General features: G+C 48.4%; 2 protein-coding genes across 3 annotated transcripts; both read right to left on the bottom strand.

The window, feature by feature from the left end:
- REELD1 (reeler domain containing 1) lies at positions 1-8,130 on the bottom strand. The gene is made up of 7 exons (XM_064150369.1): positions 7,976-8,130; positions 6,992-7,212; positions 5,893-6,115; positions 4,205-4,353; positions 3,079-3,367; positions 2,157-2,220; positions 1-1,080 (listed from the first exon to the last, which is right to left on the bottom strand). The coding sequence occupies exons 2-7, from the start codon at positions 7,209-7,211 to the stop codon at positions 496-498; spliced, it is 1,530 nt and encodes a 509-aa protein (XP_064006439.1). The 5' UTR covers position 7,212; positions 7,976-8,130; the 3' UTR covers positions 1-495.
- A 5,126-nt stretch (positions 8,131-13,256) lies between these two features.
- On the bottom strand, positions 13,257-18,190 carry LSM6 (LSM6 homolog, U6 small nuclear RNA and mRNA degradation associated). 2 transcript variants are annotated; one of them, XM_064149463.1, is made up of 4 exons: positions 18,071-18,190; positions 16,897-17,009; positions 14,875-14,988; positions 13,257-13,428 (listed from the first exon to the last, which is right to left on the bottom strand). In XM_064149463.1, the coding sequence occupies exons 2-4, from the start codon at positions 16,988-16,990 to the stop codon at positions 13,394-13,396; spliced, it is 243 nt and encodes an 80-aa protein (XP_064005533.1). In that variant the 5' UTR covers positions 16,991-17,009; positions 18,071-18,190; the 3' UTR covers positions 13,257-13,393. The 2 variants fall into 2 exon arrangements, with proteins under 2 accessions (XP_064005533.1, XP_064005532.1); XM_064149462.1 differs by lacking the exon at positions 18,071-18,190 and adding an exon at positions 17,109-17,369.
- Between the last annotated feature and the right edge of the window lie 5,726 nt (positions 18,191-23,916).

Here is a 23,916-nt window from a genome sequence, read left to right on the forward strand (position 1 = left end):
TTAATGAGCTATTGCTTTTTATTTGCAAATTGAAGCTTCACATCTATTTTGTCATCTGAGAGACACCAAGTGCACAAAAATCAAACCTGCAAGCTCCTAAAGGAGAATGGAGGGGGTTATATCAGGGGTTTCTTGTTCCTAGAAGGAAATAGAAGGCTGAGATTAAACAACAATACAATATGAGGGAAGAATTGCTATTTTTGGCTACACCCTAAGGCAGCAGAGGCAATGCATATCATGGCTGTGGCGACAGCCGAGGCGCAGGTACACAATGTGAAGTTTGGTAACACACTGAACAATCTATCAGCTTCTATTAGCAGCTGCAGCTTAGGTAGCTTAGACTAACACCTCTCTCTGAACTGGCTGCTTTGAGCGTTTACCTATCTGGCAGTCCAGAGAGGGACCAGACCACTGCTTCCAACAACCTGCACGGTGAGGTCCAGGCTATTTCCACCCACCCCAGCCGCTGCAGCCCCGTCTGGGCCTCGCAGGTGTTCAGATAATCGTCTTCTTCCCACTGCTCGAGGGGCTGACCCAGTTGTACTGGGCTTGCACCAGCACGAAGCTGTTCTCCCGGATCTTTCGGAAGTGCATCACCTCCCCGTGGTCTCCGACGGCGATGACCTCGGGGTCGGGCTGGCTGAAGGAGACCTCTGTCCGCTTGTGGCAGTGCTGGGCGCAGGCACAGCGCACGGCGGCTGCCAGCGCCAGCCCCAGGGCGGCCGTGCACACCAGGAGGATGCCCAGCTGGGCAGCGAGGAGTCGGGTCCCTCTGCCAGGGTTTTCTCCCTTCCCGGGAACGGCAGATTCAGGAGCAGGTCTGGTCACCCACGGCAGGCTATTCCCACCCACCTTCTCCTCTTCTTCCTGCTCTCCCCTGGCACCAGTCTCTTCTGGCTGTGGTGACAGCTTTCTCTCTGCCATTTGCCTTGAGGCTGATGACAAATTGCCGGCAGCGTTGGGGTTGCCAAACCAGGCTGATGTCACAGCAGTATTCCCCGGGTCAGTGAGTGCATGTGGGGCAGGAGACACTGTTGCAAATGGAGAGGCTTTCAGGCCGTTCTTGATCTCAGTGCTGGCCTTTGAAAGCAAAAGCAGAGCAAGATACACATGAGGGAAGAGAAAGAAGTCTGATTAGGTTCTCACTACCTGCATCAGCGCAGTTCAGCTCTGCGTTCCTGACACCCTGGTGTCTCTCTAACCTTGGAATCTGATCTGCCTGACCAAGTTTCATGTTTAGGGTCACATTTGGCCCACTGGAATTCATTGTCACCCTTCAGAGGCTGTGGATCAAACCATGGAGCGGAGAGATGCAGGAGACTTGGGATGGCCTTTGACATCAGCAGGTTTGGTGCAGTCACATGCATCTTGTGAGCTCTCCCCAAAGCCTGCCTTGCTTTCTCAGGCTACATAGCCAGTCTGAAACCTGCTGCCTCTCAGCATTGCTTAGCCACCCATCTGAGTGGGAATGACTGTTGTTGCATGGCCCTGTTCCAAGGGGCTCTGCCTGGTGCTGTGTACCTTTTTTCATCTGTCATAAGTGACAGGCACTCTGTGCCAGCTCTGCAGCCCAGCCTTTGCTGCAGATATTGTCCAAGACTAACTGTGAAACAGTCACACAATTCAGGAGGCCCCCAATGACTTTTTTCCATTCCCACTGTGCACCTGAGCCCCCATCTGAAACCTGGAAAATATACCAGAGTTTTTTCTTTGGCCCCACTGAGATTTGGATCTGGCCCTCCATGGCTGGCACCTCTCCAGCCTGCCCAGCCCAGCAGGCTTTTCCACACATCCATTAATTATACCAGAGAAACTCTCACCCTCTACCATCAACAGCAATTTCTAAAGCTCACTGGGGAGACAGTGTGGCAGGAGCACAAAGCTGAGGTAGGAGCCCTGGCAAGCTGTGAAGCAAAGTAGGGGAGGGTCAGAGCATCCTTTGTGGAGGAGTCAGTTTCTGAAGGTGCTAGTGAAATGCAATAGTAAATAACAGACTTTCAGTGACTGAACTGCAAAGTGTAAAGTAGCTGCCTTGGCGGTGTTAGGACTGCATGTGTGCACATCACCTGCTCTCAAAATGCAGATACCTTTGATCCTCATCTTTTCTTAGACCTTTTTGTCTTTGGAGGAGACATCCTCCCTGTCTCCCTGCTTACCTGCCTCTTGTCTTTACACATCAGACACAAGCCTGGGGTGGCAGCACTGGCAGTGCTTCCTGCTCTAAAAGGCAGAGGAAAGGCAGAGTTAGTAAGTGACCCTCAGCATTAAGTGGAAGCTCATGAGCCCAAACTCTGTAAGACTTGTGAGAAGACATCCTCAATGCCACCATTTCATAACTGCTTTGAAAGCCTCCTTGCTTTTCCCTGCATGCAGATGGAGAGGCAGGTCTGCTGAGCTCACCGTTCCATGGCATACCTGTGCACGCCTTTGGAACTGTTGTAGCAGTCAGGAGTTTTTAACCCAAGTTTTCAGCCACCTAGCCAGCCCCCCTGGTCTGAGCAGCCAATGTGGGGTGCTCAAGAGTTTGGCTTTTCTCCCTGTCACTGTCTGGGATGTGCAGTCTCCAAAGGATTATTTCTCTAAATGTCAGTGGTATGGATAGAGGAATTGAGTGCACCCTCAGCAAGCCTGCACATGACACCAAGCTGTGTGGCACAGTCAACTTGCTGAAGGGCAGGGATTCATCCAGAGGGACTTGGACAGACTGTAGAGGTGGGCCCAAGCCAACCTCATGACATTCAACAAGGCCAAGTGTAAGGTCCTGCACCTGGGTGGGCACAATCCCAAGGAAAACTCCAGGCTCAGTGGGGAATGGCTGAGAGCAGCCCTGAGGAAGAGTCTGGGGTGATGTGAGTGACCTGTTTTAGTGAGAGGTGTCCCTGCCTATGGCAGGGGGTTGGAACTGGATGAGCTTTGAGGTCTCTTCCAACCTAAAAAAAAGAAAAGAGCCAACAAACAGACAAAAAAGTTCTTGGCTGCTCCCCAGCTGCAGACACCTACTCAGACTCTCACTCAGGTAGGTAGTGATCTTCTCCTGCAGAAGGACTGGAGAATAGCTCTTCCCAGCACCCCGTTTACCTCTCAGAGATGCTGTAGCTGGAGGTGTTGTCCTGGGAGAGGACACCTTGCAAGGCATCCGCGATGCTGGCTTCTTGAGTGGAGATATACAGCTCCAGCTCCTGGCTGCTGGAGTCGCCGCTGCCGCCGGAGGCAGCCCGCGAAGGTCGGGTCAGCTGCTTGGGCTGGGCTACGGGCTGGGCGTCGGACCCAGCACCCAAACCTGCCTCCACTGCTGGCCTCGCCGCGGTGCCCATGGGGCTGGCAGGTGCTTCGGGGGTGCTGGTGGCAGCCACAGGCGACGTGGGACCTTGTCCAGCACAGAGATAGAACAGAAGGGAGGGAGGAGCAGAAGTTTCTTGTCTTTGGTTTGTCTATGTCAAACTCCCCTCGGTGCTAACGTTTGCAGGAAGGATGACAAGAGTGACTCTCTTTATTTTCATGTTGCTTAATCCTGAGTGGGGACCCAGATGGAAATTAAAGCAGCAAAGCTCACTGCCTCGATTATGGTCAAGTGAAATAATTGAAACTCAGGTTTGGTGCCATGCCACAGAGGCTGAGAAACACATCTGCCTTGGCTACAAGTCAGTCCTTGGAGCATTTCACTGACCAAAGGCCACCTAAGTACAACTAAATAAATACCTGAAGGGCAGCAGTTGTGTTTAGAGACAAATGTACTCCTGTATTTAGGTAGTGTTGCTAACTGCACTTGCTTGTCTCCAGGAGATGAGATTTTAGGCATTGGGTGTTGTATTTTAGGGTTTACATTGAAGCTGCAAGAGCTGGCAACCCTGTTTATCTTTCTGGTACCCTCTTGGAACTGGCTTCATCACCTCAAGTGCTGATCCATACCCTCACTTCAAGGAGTTTGCCACAGCCATTGCTGTTTTTGCTAATGGCCACTGGAGTTAAAGAGGTCCCTCCAGGTTGTCTGGGTCACTTGTGTTCAACCCTTGCCCAGAATAAGCTGCCAAACTACTCCATGGGAAGTCACCAGTGAGAGACCCATTCAAATCCCACCTGGACACATTCCTGTGTGGCCCATCCTAGGTGATCCTGCTTTAGCAGGGGCATTGGACTCAATGGTCTCCAAAGGTCTCTTCCAACCCCTACCTTCTGTGATGATGTGATTCTTTGCTTGCCCTACCTGTGGGGTGTGGTTCTTGTGAGGGTGCAGGGGTTACAGGATGAAGCTTCTTGTCACTGCCAGCAAGTGTTGTGTTTTGTCCTCGCTGAGCCACAAGAGCAGATTCAATCTTCGTCCAGTAAACAAAGTATGACTGCACTACAGAGATGCTGTTAAGACATAATTAGGCAAGAATTCCCTGGGTTTACAGCATTAATAAAACACCCAACTGTTTAGCCAAACACAAGGGCTGCTTTAATCTGAAAAGAGAAGTGACACAAAAGTATTTTAAAGATTAGCCCATCACATGTTTTAGAAATAAAAGAAACCAGGTGGCACAAGAGAGATGCGGGGTGAAGAATCACCACTCATAGGAGGATCAGCCCAAGAAATGTGTGGGAACTTGAACCAAAGAAAAGCAGAAGCTGTTATACTGGCTGTGTTGATAGAAGTGCATTTGGAAAACTTGGACTAGCTCTGCTTATAATCTTCTGTAGGCAGGGAAACAACAGTGGTATTTACTAATTAAAACAAGCCAATGTCACTTGTACAAACAGCCGAATAGGTAGCGGGGGAAAAAGGTCTCTCTTTGCAGCCCTCTGATATTTGAGCCTGCCTAACCCTCTGCTTTTTGCCAGGTGCCAAAACTGCACTGGCCAACCTTTGTGCTCACCCAGAGAGCCTAGTTTCAGCTGGAGATTTGGAGAGAATTTCAGATCAGGTTGCTCAGCCAATTCTGAAAATTAGCTACAAGGAAACTAACCCAAGTGTTTCTGGGCCAGGTGATTCCTACCAGGCATTTCTCAGCCTAACAAGCAGTTTTTTCCAGATGCTGTGATAGGGAGAAAAGGGAGAGGCTGTCAGAAATCAGTTTGTAGGGGCAAAAGCCAGAGGGTGAAGGATGTATTGGAGCAGCTAGCAGGGAGCAGGTGGTGTTGGGTTTGGTTTGGGCTTACTTGGTTGCTTGAGTTTTCTGTGGGTTTGATAGTAAAACAGTGGGCAAAAATTGGAAATGTCAAGCAGCAGTGTTGCTGTTTGAAGGAATTCTTGTTAAATCACAATGAGATGCAGAAGCCATGACACCCACTAAGATGCTTACGTTTTGGGGAGCAGCCAAGGATCTGGCCAAGCAGCTTCTAAGTGGTTTTTGTAAAGTCAAAACATAACAATGTAATCTCTTCCAAAATGAAAAGTCTCTCTGCTTCCTCTAAGACAGTCTGGTAGAAGATGTTTAATTTCATTCTGAATCAGAACCAAAATACTTGCAAGGTTTGGCACTTTGGTGCCAAACACAGATGCTAAGTTTCAACCCCCTTCTCCCTTTCTTCCTACTCTGAATAACTCTGTTTACATTTAGCTCATTTTAATTACGGTGTTTTTAAGAAGTGTTGTGTAAGATCATCCTGTAGGCAGGGGACCCCTGCAGGCTGTGTTCCCTCTTTGTACCTTACTAAGTGCTCAGGCTGTCATCTTGCAGTGTACTTGTTCTGAGAAAGTAGTGACCGTGTGAATACAAAGCTGCGCTACCCAGCAGGTATAGGTGGTGATCTTGGCACCAGCTGGGATACCATTGCAGCCTTTGATAAGTATCTAGCTATATGGGGTTCAAGATGCATAAACAACTGTGCTGGACAAGTACAATGGAAAAGTAAAGCCAAGCCTTTAACTGAGAAGCCACAAATTCTGGTTAGGAACCAGCGTGTTCTTACAAAAACTTGATGTCTCCAATGGGCTGGGCTGGTGCTTTCCATACGAAGGACAGATTTCTCTTCAGTGACTTGTCTGAGTGGGTGACACTGTCACCATCTTCAAAACAAGTCAGCAGCTTGGAGCCAGGAGGGATGATGATGAATGTGCCAGCAGTTTCATCGTTAGACACTTTGCGAGCTTGAAGCAAAAAGCCCATAAAGTCCATTGTGCTCCTCACTGTCACTGCAAGACAGAACAGGAGACACAAGGGGATCTGTCTCTCAGCTTTGGGGGGAACTGTTTGCAATAGTTCCAGTGGTGGCACTGAAATCAAAAGAAAGCCCTGTGCAACAACATTTTGCTGTCTTGGTCCTCACCGTCTGTTTTGGTCATGCTGGATGCAGGGGTTCAGACTTTACCTGTAGCTTGCAGTGTGTAATCACAAAACTTGCTCAGGTCTTTCCCCAGCGTTGGTTACAAGCTGCTAACTGCATTGCATTGCCAGTGTGCAGCCATTTGTAAGGAAGGAGATTTGGGTACCACCCCTATCCAGGTGCAAAAGCTTGTGTGCTGCCCTGGGAGGGCTTTTGGTTTGCATGAGAATGAGTAGGCAAGTGGCCAGGCTGGGGAGCAGTGCCTCTTGGCTTGGCATCTGCATTAGGAGCAGCAGTGCTGGGGACAGGACGCACCACTCAGCCCTACCTGAGAGTCAGACAAGTCTCCCAGACTCCTTCGTGCACCACAAAGGAGCAGGGAAGGTGACTTTACACTCTGAAGGTGCCTCTCATGTGCTGTGGCATGTGATGACTACTGGTATGGATGAGAGATACTCGAGATAAATGAGTTCCACCCAAAGGATCCAAACCTACCATCTGCTTACAGCAAAGAGTTGGTCTGCAACATGGTGAAAAACTGGACAGTGATCACCTGAGAAACCTTAGTCCAGGTGCTGCAAACAGAGTCCCTCTGTAATGATATGCATTTTCTCACGATGGGAGAGGTGGTGTAGCTCTCTCAGAGCAGGGATCTCTCTTCCTAGCCTTCACAAAGATTAATGCCATCACTTGAGATTAATTACCATCTGTTTTTCAGATGCAGGAATGAGAAGTTGTTCCTTACCTGGCACCTTGTCACCTGGGAAGTAGGAGGACATGTTGGTGTGGACAGTAAGGTAGTTGTTGCTGAGGCTGTGCAGCTGCACTCTCAGGTGCCTGGGCATCATGTCACTGCAGGCAGAAAGGCTGGCACCGTGTGAGTAGGCAGCCGCACAGGAGAACAAGCACAGCGTTGTGCATGCCCAGCCAGCTAGGACGACGTGGGCTCTGCTGCTCTCCTCCATCCTACGGCAGAGAACAGGCAGGCTGGCTCACTTCAAAGCACCTCAGAGGTTAGTGTCTGCTTTGCCATGTCTTTAGCGCCTCTCTGCATTGGCAGCTGGCACGTCTCCAGATCAGTTGGAGCGTTGTGTTACTCTGATTTTGCCACTGAAGGACAAGTGTGCAGTATTTATAGGGTAAGGCAGGTAGTTCTGCTTTTAATGTAGCACTTCTCAGCATCTTCTCAGCATGCAGCTTCTCCTGGCTTAGCTTTCATTATGCTTAGTCAATAAGGAGATGTAAATGAACAAGAGGCTGAGGGGGTCTAGCTCATACCTCTTTCTTTAGCACTTCTCAGACTTGCCAGCTGACTCTGACAAACCTCCACCGCAGTGCCCAGTTCATGCCCACCCCGAAGCAAGGAGAGGATGGATGCAGTTTAACCTCTCACAGCTGAGCATCATCCCACTCCAACCAGTTAAGTACCAGAAGATGCCTTTGGGAGTCACAAGAGCCTGCACTAAATATCCCAACGCTTGCTTCCTCCCCGCAGTCAGGTCTTCTCTCTGGGCACACCTATACCTCCCTTGCTGGGTCTGATTCTCGCAGGAGCTCAGGGAGGTACCGCTGAACAGCAGCTCTTTTCCCTCGGGCATTATCCAGGCTGTGTCACCTTTTCCCTCCCTGGCCGCTCAGCCGTGCCCCTGCCGGCGCAGCCGTGGGGTGTAGAGCTGTGCTGCCTAGAGCCACCCGCGCTGGGGCTGCCGTTGTCACCGCCATGCCTTACCTCGGGACGCGAACGCTGCCGGCTCGCTGCCGCCGCTGCCCTCGCAGCCTGCCGGAGACCCATCCTTTCAGGGACCTTCTTCCCCTGCTCCTCTAATGGGAAGCGCAGCAGCTGTTACTGCTAATGCCCACCACCTACGGCAGCCCTCTGCCACTGCCCAAATCCTGCCTTAATCATATTAGTTTTCCTCTCCGCAGCCCACCCACTTTTTTTTTCTTCCTTTTTTTAAACATCTCCAAGCTCCAGCGAGGATAACAAAGGCATCTGGCAAGGAGGGGGGAGCAGCAAGTTATGGCTTTTGTGAGGGACACCCTGGGATACCTTTGCAGAAGATCAGGCTCTTGCTTGCCTGCTTGACCCCTTGCCCTCCCCACACTCCCCCCCCTTCCATGCTGAAGCTTTGCAAAGCAAAGCCACGTCAGCTCCCTCTAGTTCATGACCCCCAGGCAGTGTGCCCTTGTCTCTTGCATTAACATGGGAGTTATTTTGGCAGTAAAAGCAGAATTTTGCTAGAGAGGCTGGGAAGATGCATCCCACATGCCAGCCCTGCCAGGAGGAGCCATCAGCACCCCACAAACCCACCAGAGCTGGCACATAGGACTGAACGCCACACCAGTGCCTGCCTGTGGGGCCAGTCCTGTCCCAGGGCTTCCCTGCTCCTCCTCAGCTCCTCCTCATCACAGACCTGGCTGAGTGCTGGTCACCTGTCACCAGACTTGTCCTGCTCCCTGCCTGCAGCAGCTTTCTCAAAATGGATAGAAATTAGGGTCCAATTTCTTGTTGTCAGGAGGTGCTGAACAAAATGCTGGTAGCTGGTGGCCCTGAGCAGGGCTAGAGGAACGGAGTAACAATCCATCAGCCAGAAGGCCCCACTCCCACTGGGAGTGGGGCTGGCCTTGGGATGCATGGTAGTTAGGGAATATGGAGGTGCAAGAGCACTTAGTGACTTTTATTCCTCCTCCTCCTCAGATAAATGTGTGTCTGATGGCTGAATGAATTCACGTTTGTGCTTGGTCCACCACAGGGCTGCCCTGCCCCATAAATGAGGGAAATACACCAACACACAGGTGGCATCACCAGACACCATGGTGACCACTACCTGGGGCACCCCCCTGAAAAATGGAGGCAAATTTGCTGATGCCCCACTTAGCACTGTGCCCATCAGCCTGCCCTGCTCTACAGCCTGTCCTTCAGAAGTGAAACAAGGTGCTGGGAGGGGCTGTGGTACTGCTGCTGCTAACCCAGCTCTCATCTGTTTAACAGGTTTGAAAGCATGGGAACTGGTGGTACTGTGCTCTCTGCATTTGAAAGAGGCCTTGTAGTCATGAATTTCAAGGTGCAGTGCATGTCTTACAGTTTTCTTTCCTTTTGCTGGTGGAAGCAGAGAACAGTTCAGGGGAAGGGAGGAAGAGTTTGCAGTTCGCTTCTGTTCCAGGTTGTAGTTGCCCGCACTTTAGATACCTTTATGCTGTACTAACGGCTGACAGCAGCTGCTCCCTGTGGATTTTCCTTACTGACAGTTCCTAAGCTAAGCTCTCCCTTGCTCTTAATTCCAGCACAACAAAGCAGCAGCTCCAGCCCCCTGACAATCTGCAGGGGAAAGGCCAGACTTGTTGCAGCCATTCTGGCATAGTGGCCAGGTCTGAAAAGATTGCAGGTCAGCACAGGTGTTTGCATCGTGCCATGGCGTTACAGCACTGCACTGTCTTCTTCAGCTGCTTCCACCCATTGTGAACACATTCTTGTTATGTCAGCTCTGGTGAGGACCTTTCCTCCTCTGGCTTCCACCTGTAAAGGGGGGAAAGCAGCAGAATACAGACCCTGAAACAGCAGTGTCAGATTCTCCCTGGAGCTCTCTGCAAAGCTATGGGGAGAAGGGAGACCAACTTGAAATAAATGAGCTCCAGCCCACCTGTAGTGGCAGAGGATGTACAGCAGTGCCAGACTGGCCCTGCTCAGTCCTTGAGCTGGTGGCAGTTCTCTGAGTAGGACAGGACCTGCTGCAGAGGGTGCTGTGCAGAGGTTCAGCAGCACCAGTCAGCAGAGCTGCAGGGTGCAGTCTGGACCCAGTTAATTGATGGGCTGATCTGAAACACAGCCCTATGCAGAGTTCAGCCTCACTGCCTGCTCTCCAGCAGAGAAGCTCAGTGGCTTCAAAGCTGCACTCAAACCAAATGTCACAACCATCTCCTCCTTAGAGATGGAAAAAGCCTGTCATTACCACGACACAAGCACCTACCGGCAGCCTCCAGCTGCACATCCAAAAGCCAAGCGACAGGCAGATGTTTCCTGTAAGAAATACAGCTCCCTCCACAGCCTCTGGTTGCATCACCCACCAGGACAGCATTGCCTCAGCCTCCTCTGGCCACAGCTTTGACCTACTGGAGTCACTTGAGCTCAGCCAGGCTGTGTGGCTATCACTGACAATGGGGCCCAGACAGACATGAGAAAACCATGCAGCACTGCTCTCACTGGAGAGAGGTTTGCCTCTTTCTTGTCATAAATTTCTTTGTTAGTAGGGAGCTGGTAAGGAGAAGGGAACATAAGATAAGTTACACCCTGCCTATTGTTTTCTCAGCAGCATTTGTGTGGTGGGTTTCTAGAAGAAAATACAGCACAGCTGGGCTTTTAAAAGAGCACCAGGGAAAGCTGTGCATGCTCTGTAATAGCTTCATAATTAAGACAGACTATAAACCATATAACTTGGAACTGCACAGAAGGATTATAAAGCCAGTAACATCCCAGTCTCACTTGATGCAGAAACTTTCTTCTTCTTGCAGGCAGCTTCTGCTGCTCCACATCATTGGTACGCAGGAGGGACAGCAGATACAGACCTGGTGCACATGGAGCTCAATGTGTAATATGAGCATGGATGTAAGCCACTGAGAACTGACACTTCTGACTAAGCTGCTTGAGAAGTGCTTTGCTACTGCAAGGTAAGTGTTACAAGTCAGAAGCCCTTCCTGGCCAGCAGGCAGCCACCTGAGTCCTATGATCAAAGTTTGGGGCAATTAGAGAGGAGTGGGCAGGTCAATCTAGTGGAGAGCTCAAAGGCAGCAACAGTTGAGTCCAGGTCACACAGAACTGATCATTTCACCAGTAAAGCTGGCATCACCTTACTTAGGACTTCATTTAAGACTAGTCCAGGTTATCTTCAAAACAAGAGCAGTTAAAAAACACAGTAAGAGAGCTGTAAAAAACCCATGGCAGTCTCACTGGGAGAATGGAGAAGAATGCTGACCAACTGGCATCTCAGGGTTGACTTGTGCATGCCTGTGGCTCTGTGTCTGGGGGACCAGGAAAAAAGAGGGTGTTCCTGTGACTTCTAGTTAGGAGGCTTACCAGAAGTACTGGCAGCTCCTTCCACTTCTATCCAGCTGACTGTTCTCGATGTCTCTCCACCAGAGTTACTTAAGTGTGAGAGTGGATTCAGATGTTACTGCTAGGAATGAACTGACTCATACACGCACATATAACATGTAATGTGAGCTTCCTTCCCTTACAAATTTAGCCTAAAAAGCCCCCAAATAAACTTTTGTTTGGTAAATCCTGTGCTTGCAGGAGGGTGTTGAGGGGAGAGAGATGGTGCAGGGCTATTTAGGAATCTCAGTAAGACAGGTCTAGCAATAGCTAACTTAATGACTGCTTTAGTCAGACAAAATAAGACAGAGGAAACAGAGCAAATGACTTGTACAGCCCTTCAGCTGCTGGGCACCCCCCATTCCTGCAGCCTCAGCACAGCCCAGATGGATTTTCCCACAGTGCACTGTGCGTAGCAGATGCAGACCCATCCCTGGAGAGCAGCTCTTCCTTGTATACATTTCCTCAGAAGCAAGCAACTCTCTTTCTAAAGGATGTTCTCATGAGAACTTGTGGCTGCAAGATAAAGGCGAGGCCAGGCAGGTGCTGCAGTCATGGTAGTGAGTGGGAGCTGCCACCGAGCTCCACTGTTAGGAGGAGCTGGCAGAGGTGGCCTGTGGCCAAGGGGTCTGTGCAGCCCAAGAGAGAAAGGAAAGTCACACTGGGCATGCAGCCCAGCCCAAAGCACTGTTTGGATCACAGACTCCTAAACATTCAGGGGTCCCTCGGTCAGGATCAATACAGCAGCTCAGAAAAAGCTTCCTCCCATCTGATTTCTCAGCCTTGGAGGAGTTTGGCACAAGGACCTGAGGGTTTGAAACTGCTGGCCCCACAGTCTGTTTGCTTTCAAAACTGACATGGGGCTGCAGCCAGCCACAGGCATGGATTGGCATATTAAAGAACAGGCACTGCTCTGGTACCATCAGTCAAACAGTCAAAGGCCACCACTTTCACACTGCTTTGCCTACTGTGACCAGCAAAGCTGGAACCTGCAGCTGTGGGGCAGAGCTGGTTTTCAGAGCTGTAGAAAGGCCTTATCACTTACAAGGCAAGCTGTACCCAGGAGTGCTCTGGGTAGCTGTTCAGTGCTTGTAACATCACAGAAACGATATAAAGAACTCAAGTAAATAACTGTCAGCGTGGTCTGCATTAGATTCCCTTTTGAACCAGTGGCACCAAATTGTCAAATTGAGTGGTCATTAGTGTGTACCTTGACAGTAAAACCTCATAGCATGCTCTGTCCCCTGGTGGGCTGTCTGAAGAGGGTGTGTAAGGCACGTGTTAAAAGGTTTGAGATTCCCAGTCTATTTCTAGTAGATTTAGGTATTAGCTAAAGCTGCTTTTTATTGAAGAAGTCCATTGTGCTTGATAGAGATCCAGGAAAACGGAGCTGCAGGCTGGGGTGAGTGGCAGAGGGGCAGGAGGTGAAGCAGTTACTGGCTGTGCTGGCAAGCTAGCTGAGGGCCTTTCACCTCCTAACTGACTTCTTCAGCTGGCACTGAGTTTTCTGTTAGCTCTTAGGGCTTTCCAATGGATTCAGCTCTTCCCCCACCCCTAACTGCTGAAGTGTCACGGTCACATCTGCAATTCAAGATTTTCTGGACAGCTGAACTTTTTGCCTGGTAACCCTTACTAGGTGGGCACTTAAAGCTGCCCCTGTGCTTTCCAAAAGGGGCAGGTCACTGTCACCACTGTCGCCAAAACCTTAGCATTCCCAGCATCAGTTGAGCTATTGTTCTGCCATCAATACAAGGCTGTGATCTCACCTGCTTGCCTCCCAGTCAGTACTTCTACAACTGCTAGCTTAATTAAAAGAGCTGTAGCTGTGAGTTGTTCTTGCAGCACTCTTACATGCTTCTCTTTTATTTTTGTTCTGTGCAGTGGAACAAAGCAGTGTTTGGAAACAAAAACCTTCAGCAAGTTTACACTGGCTTACATTTATTTAAAAAAATACTTAACCACTTGTGTATGCCACCTGTGGGTGATTAACTACAAATCAAACAGGGCTCATCACTTCAAAGAGGTTCACAAGTACAAAACAGCCTCCTCCTGGCATCTTCACATCCTTCTCTTCTGAGTGCTTATGTACAACACTGTGGAAAAGAGAAAGCAGCACATAAGAGGGCCCTGGCAAATAACGTGCAGAAGCCTGTTCATTTCAAACCTCTTATTGCCACGGCTTGTAGAATAGGAGTGCAACGAATCCCCTTCAGTATGAACAAGTCAGGAAACTTTTAAGCCCAGGTTTCAAGAAACACTATCAAATTTACACAGATTTACTTTGGTTTTGGTTTTTATTATTCACAGCCAAAGCACACTCCAGCAGATGCAGGCTGAGCAGAGGGAGAACAAAGCCAGCTACCCTGCAGCATTACTGAGGGGAACATGAGTGTTTCTAAGCAGCAGAATTCCAGGTGTCAGCCACTACCACTATGATCTTTCAGCAAAAGCTGGAAATCACAAGCAGTTGAGGCAAAGCTAATGATTACCTCTGAAGCAGCTGACAACTTCCACCTGCTTGGCTGATGATATCCTCAGAACAGATCCATGCACAGGAAACTGCACTGTGCTCCTAAACCTGGGGTGTCTTACGTTCTCTGCTCAGCCTGTTCTTCACCCTCCTGCCTCTTATCTACTTAACTTTTGTAATAGATTCTTATTCCCATAACTGATTCTCCAGCTGCAGTATTGCTGCACTCCTTAATAATCCAAACTCCTTGCAAAAAGCATCTGGCTTCATTCAAGGTTTGTTTCTTCTCCCAGAATGCTTTCACACTGCTGTCATGTTCGTTTTGACTCTTTGTAACACAGGATGCACTTCAGTTTTATTCCCTCCCTCATTCCTGTCCTCCATTTTCTTGCTAAGTAACTTAGAGAAACTCTGCTTCATTTACCTTCTCTACAAGTCTCCTCACACCTGACTTGTGAACCTTTCCTATTTTTAGCTTTCTCCTCCCTGGCATGTCCTGCTATTACAGCCTAAGTGATACCACAGAGTGATTTCAGGAGCTGACACTGTCCTCGAAGTGCACTCAAATCCACCTATTTTCAAAGGCTCAGTAGCAAAGTACAAGTGATTTGTCTTTACTCATAAAGATGCAAATAGCCTTCAGTATAAATGAACAGCATTCCTTCAGGCCTGCACCACTGCATCACAAGAAAAAGTTATTGTCATCAATAGCTGTAGTGTTTCATAACCTTACACTGTTTGTCTAGCAAAGCACAGAAAATTCTATGGAGCAGAGGAGGCAGCAAGAGCCAAAGACAAACCTGTCAAGTAACAGAAAATAAGCTCTGAGGGAGGCTAGAAAAGAACAGGCTGCTTCTCTGAATGAATTTTTGAGTTCAGAGGCAGAAAGGGCCACAGGAATGCAGGAAAGCAGAGATATTTAGAAGTTGAACTGTAAGGAGTAACTGTATTAAGCTTTCCAAGAAAGCCTAAAACTAACATTCTTCCAGACAGCTCGCTTACACCTCAGCCTAAGTAAACCTCAAATCACAATCTCCTGGTGAGCAGTAAGATAAGGAGAAGCAGTTACCATTATTTCCTCGGATAAACGCATCTCCATACTTGTTCTTTAGCTGTCCATTCACATACTCTTCTGTCTGTTCCAGAGCTATGTTCATATACCCATCCAGGCAAGCCAGGACACCTGAAGGCAGTGACAGTTTAAAAGTGAATCAGCTTCAACTTATTTTAAAATAAACAAAACTGCATTGTCTTTGGAGGGAGGGTATTGGAAAAATCATCTTCACAACAAACTAGAAGCACAAGCCTGGGCAGATGAAGGGGGAGATCAGAGCAGTCTTCAAAGAATTAAGCTAGGATGAGGAACCCCAGGCACCCTAGTGGCAGTTTTATCAGTAGAGGGGAAAATAGATTAAGGCATGACCTTCAAAACCTTGGCAGCTAGCAGTGGTAAAGTTGAGGCTGTCCTTTCTCACTCGTATTTTAAGCCACATCCCTGAGAATAGCCTCTGATGTTAAGTGTAACTGGATAACCTAAGGACAGGGCTATGTAAAGGAGCTTTTGTCAAAGCTTATGAAGGATGCAGCTGAAAATCAACCATTTTCGTGCAGGGAACCACACACACCTCTTCATATTTATCTTCATGCCTGCAGACCTGGAAGAACATTGGCTACAAGTCTCTGTTCTGATGTAACAAAACACTACATAATTTTCACCAAGCAAAAGGTTTTCAAATGGCACTGAAACCTTGCCACAAAAAATAAAACAATGCTGCTCGGTTAAAGCAAGTCAAGAAAAAAACTCTGCCATTTGTAACATTGGATGTTCTTTGGATCTGTAGCACTGATTTTAGATACTTATGCTCTTACTTCTCAGAGGCCCTATGAAGGCTGTACCCTGTTCACTCAGTACCTCCTACATGCTGGGCACGATGGCATTTTTCCACTCAAAATCCCTCCTTGCCATTTACTCCCACCCTTAAGGACAGAACTGTGCCCATCTACAAATGTAACTCAGCTGACCAACAGACTCTTCCTGAATGGAACTGATGTAAAGAACTGCTCAGAGAATGCAAGCTGATTTACTAACCCTGCACAGAAAACAGTGTGCAGAAAGCTGCTACTCATTATCTTCATCTTGCATCTGTGTTTTCCTGGTCTCGCTCCTGCACGCACAGTGCTGCTTGAAGAACTCTTGCCTTAAACTATAAAAACAGCTGATTTATTTGCCTGCCATTAAACCACAAAATATAGTGTACTGGCTGTACCTGGGGAGGGGGAGAATGCTCCAGTCTAAGAACCCTTCTGTAGGACAAGTTCTTATTTTTGACAGTGTTACTGTAATGCCTTCCACTATGTAATTAGGAATCCAAGTTCTCCTGCCAGCTTGCAGCAGTTGGAGGATTACTATTTTCCTTTACCTTTTCATTTCCTCTGTTTCCACACAAATAGGAAAAACTGACTGCTCACAAAGTGTTACTAAATGCATCAAAAACCCCGAGCCAAGCAAATGTCTGAGCTCCTTTTGACTCCAGTAGCCCCAAATGCTCTACAAAATGATGGAAACAAAGAAAAGTCCCGAATTAAAACTGGACTGTGGGGCTTTTTAAGCTACCACTTGGTCAGCCATAAATGCAGTATGGTTTTGTTCCTAGAGTGCATTCATGGAGGTTTCATTCTCTTCCTCCCTTTTACTCTCAGTCTGCTAATGGTGTTACATACAGTCCTTGCTCATCTTGGCTAGTGTTTATCTGTAGGTTTTACTGTGCATCTCTATCTCCACATATAGCATACATATTAATTCATCACATTACTTTCCCAGAGCTTCTTCCATTGGCCACATGCAGCACTCGGCAGCAAAGCCAGAGGTCTTGCAGTTACACATCAACATTGGTACTAGGCCACACCTGTGCATATTGTGGCTCAGAGGCTTGAGGTACAGACATAAAATCAGCAGCACAGCCTACAGACACCTTACAGCTGCACCAAGAGCCTGAGAAGCTTTTTTGATGTCTGGCTTTTACAAACGTTGGTCCCCTTTCTGCAGAAAACAGTAACTTCACTCAGTGTGAGAAACAGATGGCAAACTTACCTCGGTAATCTACTCCAGAATTCAATTTGACAACGACTGGTCTTCCAATGATTTGCTTTAGGAAGTCACTGGGGGTTTGTTTCCGTAGACTCATCTTGATCTTCTCTGGTGAGCTGGGAAGGGAAGTAAGAGAAAACATTTAGATTAGCAACACACATATGTTCTGTAAATGCTCAGCAGAGATAGGCTGTCCCCTGATGCTTGATACTTACAGTAGGAGAAAATATTGAAGGAGATAAAAGTAGTAAAACTTAAAGGGGGGAGGTGGAGAGACAGAGTTCCCAGAACCACAGCACTCTGCTTTCCCTTTGGCATTTTTTTAACTTTTGAAATTATTAAGAAGCATCCTTGTTTGCCACGCTGGGCACCCTGTAACCTTTCAGTGGAGCCAAAGGCCTCATCTCCTTGTCAAGTCAGTGGTTCTTCTCTTTATGGGGTGGAGAAGGCAGTAGATATTCTATATGCAGCAGTCTGTGCTGGAACAGCAATGGGATTTTTGATGCCAGCTCACACACAGAAGCAATGAATCTGAAAAGATGCCTTGAAATGAATCTGGTGTTAGGTTAGGCTTAGAACTGAGGTTTGTGATTAAGTTGTGCTGTGATGCTATGATTTAAACTCATGGTGCAGCACGCACACATCCCCGGGCTGCTGTGAGACCTCCCTCAGTAAGCACTGCTTAACTCCTGCTTTCACGTTCACGTTAAGCACCAGATGCTCTGCTCTTTAAATCGGGAAACGTCGCTGAGGCTGACACCCTGAACATCTGTTTGCTTCCTTTCAGTGGCAAAGCGCAACGGGACCGTCGCTGGGACTCGTCAGCTCACAGCAGCACCTGCGATGCAGGCACGGCAGGGCTCGGTGGTGCAGCACTTCCTAACGCTCCGCGGCAGCCCCAGCACCGCCAGGTGAGCACGCTCCGGTCTGGCCTGCGGGAGCTACACCCGCGCCTTCGCACAAGCCCCCTGACAGACCCCTGCGGCGAGGTCCGGTGAGCTGTGCTGCCGGCCGCTTACAAACCGCTCAAAAGCACCGGCAACGGCCGCCGCAGACACCAGTACTGCACACACGCGTCGTGGGGGGCACACAGCAGCCCACCCCTGCCCTGCTCCCCGGCCCGCGCGCTGCTGGAGGTCCCCCCGTGGAGACAGGCCGAGACCGGCCCCGCACTCACCCGTTACCGCCTGCGTCCCTGCCCGCCGCCCGCCGCGCTCCGGCCGGCACCGCCTCGCTACGGCGCGGTGGCAGGGACAAACCGCGCCGGGTGCGAACGCGCAGGGTGAGGCGGAGCCTGCTCGGCAGCCGCGCGTCCGCCGCCTCTGGCGGGGCAGGGCAGGGCAGGGCAGGGCAGGGCACGGGGGCTGTGGTCCGCCCTCAGCCCGGTCGCCGCGGGGCGACAGCGGGAGGCTGCCGCGGCCGCCTGCGCTGGCCTCGGCCCTGCGCCACTCGCGGTTCCCCGCTGGGTCCGTGTTTTGGGCGGGTTGCTCCACTGCCGCTGCTGGGTCTGTGAAAGGCCGCAGGCGCTGGCGGGTTTGACACTGCGGCGGTGTAAAGGTTTCTGCTGTAGCTTGCACAAGGGCTCCCGGCTGTGTTGCCAGGGCTTCACCCGCGGGCTCTTCCCTAGCTAAACTCTTAACTTTTTCACGGAGGTGCCTTTTCCATGGCTCACTTCTACCCAATAGAATGCTGTAGTGATTTCTTGTGCTGTGTAGAGTCACGGAATCATCAAATGACTTGGGTCGGAAGGGACCTTGGAGACGATCTCGTTCCACCCCGCCGCCACGGGCAGGGACCCCTCCCACTAGCCCGGGCTGCTCCAAGCCTCGTGCAGTCTGACCTATGGAGGGAGCAGATGGTCCAGTATATAACTACATTTTACTGTAAGGAGGTCCTATTAGTTCTAGAGTGATGTTGTCTTAGGTGGACATTATCAGCAAAATAAGTGAGTGCCTCTCAGCTTTTGGTGAAGGTGTCCATACCAGAGCTAGATAGGAAGGTTCTGCTCAGTTTATTGTATAAATTATTGACCACAGAAGCTACCAGATTTTATGTATTTGCAAATGTCACCTGGAAAGAATGTAGCACGGCAAGAAGATGAACTTTTTTCCCCCTACTTCTCTCCTGTTTTTCCCACTTCTCCCCGGATACCCCTTGATGGCTTGAAAATGCTTCTTCTTTGTCTTTGTCGTCGTTTTTGTTAGAAGGGTTTTAGTACCATGGCAAGAGTTAATCAGTTGTGAAAGCTTCTGGTCTGCGTTTTTAGGTTTGTTTTATTATTGTGCCATCATGGATTTAGTATCTTGGTGAAACTTAATTCTCATCATACAAAGGAAATGTGACTATGGCTTTCAGAACACAGATTTGTGTTCTTCTTTCTGGAGTTATCTTCTGTTTTAAACACGTACTCAGTAACATTTTATTCCCCAAATCTTAACCTAAAAGGCTGTAAGAGACAAGGTCTGCAAACCTGACCTCCTTCACCTGTCTGTCCTAGAGTTCATGCACAGGCATAACCAGGAAAGTTGGGCCACGTTGTACCCGTGTTTCCAGGCAACCATCACCTTAATCAGGAGCATCCAACTGTGCTTGATTATATCTAGTACTTGAGGCAGAAAAGGAACATAAAATAGTTACTCCAGGGAGCAGGCTTGCAAAGTTTCATTTGGTCGCCTGGCTTCATCATGTAATATTTTCACAAAGGAGTCTTCTGGTTTTTCTGGTTATCAATCTCCCTGATTAGCAAATAGATTTTTCGTGCCTGGGCTGGTAAATTTTGATGACAACTTTGCAAATCCAGCTGGGGACATTTTATGGTTTGAGAGCCTTTCTCTTTGTTTTATTTCTTATGAGTTTGCCTTTATAGCTTTGGGGGGGGGTTTGCTAGCTCTCAGAACCTGTTTTGCCCTCAGTCAGTAGACTGCTCTCTAGCTAAGCTTAGACACGTACTTACAGCTTCAGTGTGAGTGGATGCTTTGGTTGTTTGGTGTCAGCCAACAAAATCCTTCTATTTTCCTACTTCATGCCCTGTTAACCTCACAACACATCTACTTGGAGTCACGCACGTTGAGACTGGCAAGTTTTGTCTCCTCAGCTTTCATGGGTTGAGGCCAAGCCCTGCATGCAGAGCTTAGGTAGCAGGCCTTGGTTTGCCAGGGGTCTCGAAGCAAGCTGGTGTGCTGTCGCTGGTGGCAGGTTAACCTTTGTGCAGCAAGGCACATGTGGCCGAGGACTTCGGCGCTGCGTGATTCGCACCTGGGAAGACAATTCCCATCTCAGACATTCAGGAAGATTAAGTCATCACATCTGTGAGCAGGCAACCTAAAGAATGTGTTATTTCCTGAGTGACAAAACCTCAGTGACCTCAGGAAGGTGGTCTTCAAAGGATTTCAGTACTCCACACTCAGTGGCCTCCTTAAAGATTTCAAAGCTGCAGGGGTGACAATAAAATGAAGACGTCACAGGCTAATGATTCATTTTTGTTTGTTTACCATCTAGATGTCAAAGGATTTCTATCTAAAATGTTCCACACCTGCCATCAGTAGATTCCTTGAGAGCCTGCATTGTGTTATCCTCCTAGAGTGTGCTGTGGCAGAGCTTTTTCAGCTGTATAGCTCACAGAAATCAGCGAGATGCTGCCCTTGTATTTTAATCAAGATGAACTTGAAAGGTGAATGTTGTAAGTGGTAGAAATTATTTATAATTTGGTAATAAAAGTTTATGTCTAACACTCCAAATTTCATACATCTGCTACATGCTGGCCTTGAGATATAGAACAATTGCAATTGCCTTTACATTTGGCCTTAGATGAAAGATCATAAATTACAGTGATAGAGTTCGTAGTCGTTCCCAGCTCACAAAATTTCCATATTAACATCTTCACCTCAAGCATAAATGGTTACAAAGTTCCAAAGGAAAGAGTTGTGTTGGCCTTTGTTAGCTAAACTTACTGATGGAAGTTGGTGGATCGTGTGCTACTGCTGACTCTTAAACATAAAGCTTCACTGAATCCTTCTTCAGACCTAATTAAATCTTTACAGTTCACTTTAAAAATGAAATGGAAATTGACAGTCTCTCTCTCTCTCTCTAATGCAATAAAACCCTCTTCAAAGTTAGGAAGGTTTTTCTCTTTCCAGCTACTTGAAATAAAATAATTTCCATAGAGTGAGGTTGTTGTGTAAGAGGGTCTTAAAAGGAGGGCCCAGTTTTTCTGTTTCTTGGGAAGTGCAGCACACCATTTACCTGAGTCAAATGAGGAAGAGCCAGAATGCTAAAGACAAAAGACTATCTGTGGCAGATCTTTAATTCAGCCTAAATAATCCTCAGCTACAACCAGAGGAAGAAAAAAAAAAAATAATTAAGCACTCTTCACCTGACAGTTACATGAGAGAGGACAAACCCATTCTGGCCATAATCACAGCATAGCCCAGGAATTTTAACAATCAACTTTGGTACCTTCTTAGACAGCAAAAATGAAATGGGAAAAAAATTGTTTTGAAATTATGCAGTCAAAGAAGAGTCCAAGAATGAGTTTCCAAATCCAGGGAAACCTGTGTTGTTCTGAGAGCGTGGAAGTATCAGCCTCCGTGGCGTGGTGCTGAGTGGAGAAGCTTTGCAATTTAAGATCAGCAGTGCTACTGCAGCTTTTCAGTGGATTCAGGATAAGACTTTTAGGCTGCAGGTCATCCACTTTGGATCAGGAAAGCACCAGGCATGCCTTCTCCACAGCTATCCTGTGAAATTCCTAAGGGGGAACCTTGTGACAAGAAAGCTTCTGCAGCTTAAGTGGTTCGTGTGCTTTTGAGTCCTAAAACCAGTCCTGTGCCAGGAGAGTAGGGATGAGCTGCCCCTTCTTACTGTGGCTGCCGTCTGGTAGAAACCAAAACTACCCTGTGCTGAGGGCTCTCTGTCTCCATTTGCATTTTCAGAGGCTCTGCTGCTGCTGCAGAGAGCAGAATGGTGCCAGGTCTGCACTTCAGCCCAGGACTGCTGACCTCATGACTCTCCTGAAGCTGGCAGTACCTTCATACTCTGTCTCCTTGGTTTTCCTCCTGGAGTTGTGTTCTTCCACTAGGATTTGTGCTTCTTAGAAGTCTTCTGATGTTCTAATGCTGAGGAATAGAACATTAAAGGATTGAAGGTGCAGGAAGAAGAAGTAGTAGGAAAGAAGTATTAGGGCCTCCCTCTTTTCCCTCCTGAGCCAGCTTCCTGGTAAACAGGGAGCAGTTGACAGGTCTTCAGGGAGCTGGGGAGAGTAATGTGAGAAATCAGCCTGATGCTTTCTCTGTCTTCTAGATTTCCACGGCTGTAGAAAAGAAAGGAAAGGTCCCTAGAAGCTTTCAGAGCTCACTTAGTTCTCTCACAGCTCCTGAGAGTGCTTTCACTGCCTTCTCCAAGACACAAGCTTTTTCATGAGCCTAATAGGTTCAACATCCCCTTTGCATGGATTTGGATGGGTCATTTCAAGCCTTTCAGCATTTCGCTGATAGTTTATCTGTGCCTTTACAGTAAATGGTCAAAGATCTTTTTCCTATTAAAGGAAGGCTTACTTATCCAACTTGCTTTCCCATGCTATGCTCAGATCATCAGAACTGCTGATTCCCAGGCACCTTCTCAATTAAAAAGTGACTGCATTTTTTAAATTAAAAAATACTGGGTTTGTGCCACAGATTTTAGGTAGAAGAGCCTAAAAAATGCCTTATGTTGTGCTCACCACTTTTGGATATTCATATCCTGCCATATGGATTAAGTGACACAATGACCTTTTGTTGCATGTTTGTCTCTCCTTTCTGCCCAGTTGAAATACAGTTCCACAGATCCTGTGCAGACTGTGCTTTCTGTTTAGTAAGGCTGGAAGCTCCAATTGGTTCTTTTTTGCAACACTTAGCTAAGATTCTATCCAAAATGTGATACAGGCCAATGGGATGAGACTGAACAAGGCCAAGTGCAGGGTTCTACACTTTGGCCACAACAACACCAAGCAGTGCTACAGGCTGGGGACAGAGTGGCTGAGAGCAGCCAGGCAGAAAGGGACCTGAGGGTGCTGGTAGATTATAGCTGAAGCTGAGGCAGCAGTGTGCCCAGGTGGGCAGCAGAGCCAATGGCATCCTGGCCTGGATCAGGAATAGTGTGGCCAGCAGGACAAGGGAGGTTCTTCTGCCCCTGTGCTCAGCACTGCTCAGGCCACCCCTTGAATGCTGTGTCCAGTTCTGGGCTCTTCAGTTCAAGAGAGATGCTGAGGAGCTGGAAGGTGTCCAGAGAAGGGCAACAAAGCTGGGGAGGTGCCTGGAGCACAGCCCTGTGAGGAGAGGCTGAGGGAGCTGGGGGTGTGCAGCCTGCAGCAGAGGAGGCTCAGAGGTAGTCTCATTGCTGTCTACAACTACCTGAAGGGAGGCTGTAGCCAGGTGGGGTTGTGCTCTTCTGCCAGACAACCAGCAACAGAACAAGGGGACACAGTCTTGAGTTGTGCCAGGGCAGGTCTAGGCTGGATGTTAGGAGGAAGTTGTTGGCAGAGAGAGTGATTTTGGCATTGGAATGGGCTGCCCAGGGAGGTGGTGGAGTTGCTGTGCCTGGAGGTGTTGAAGCCAAGCTTGGCTGGGGCACTTAGTGCCATGGTCTGGTTGATTAGCTAGGGCTGGGTGCTAGGTTGGGCTGGATGAGCTTGGAGGTTTCTTCCAACCTGCTTGATTCTATGATTCTATGAGTTGGACACAGCCCTTTTGTATGCAGACTTTCTGAACTATTTACATCAAAGAAGCACATGTTCCTTGTGTTTTCCAGGGTGGGATATCAATTCCAGATGAGGTTTCCATGTAAGCTTTTCCATAGCCAGCTCAATGATGGTAACTCAATACTTCAGGTCAAAAACTCTGGTGTCAGCTTTAAGGACAGGCATGAGCTGAAGCTGGTATAAAGCCTTTGCAAGGTTGGTTCCCAGTTCTCCAGACATGCTTCTCATGCAGACCTGGGAATATGGAATAAACGTGAGGCAGCTCTAATTTGTAGTGTGGTACTGTGTTCTGA

Source organism: Pogoniulus pusillus, chromosome 10 (genome assembly GCF_015220805.1).
Source record: "Pogoniulus pusillus isolate bPogPus1 chromosome 10, bPogPus1.pri, whole genome shotgun sequence".
In the NCBI taxonomy this organism is placed as follows: Eukaryota; Metazoa; Chordata; class Aves; order Piciformes; family Lybiidae; genus Pogoniulus; species Pogoniulus pusillus.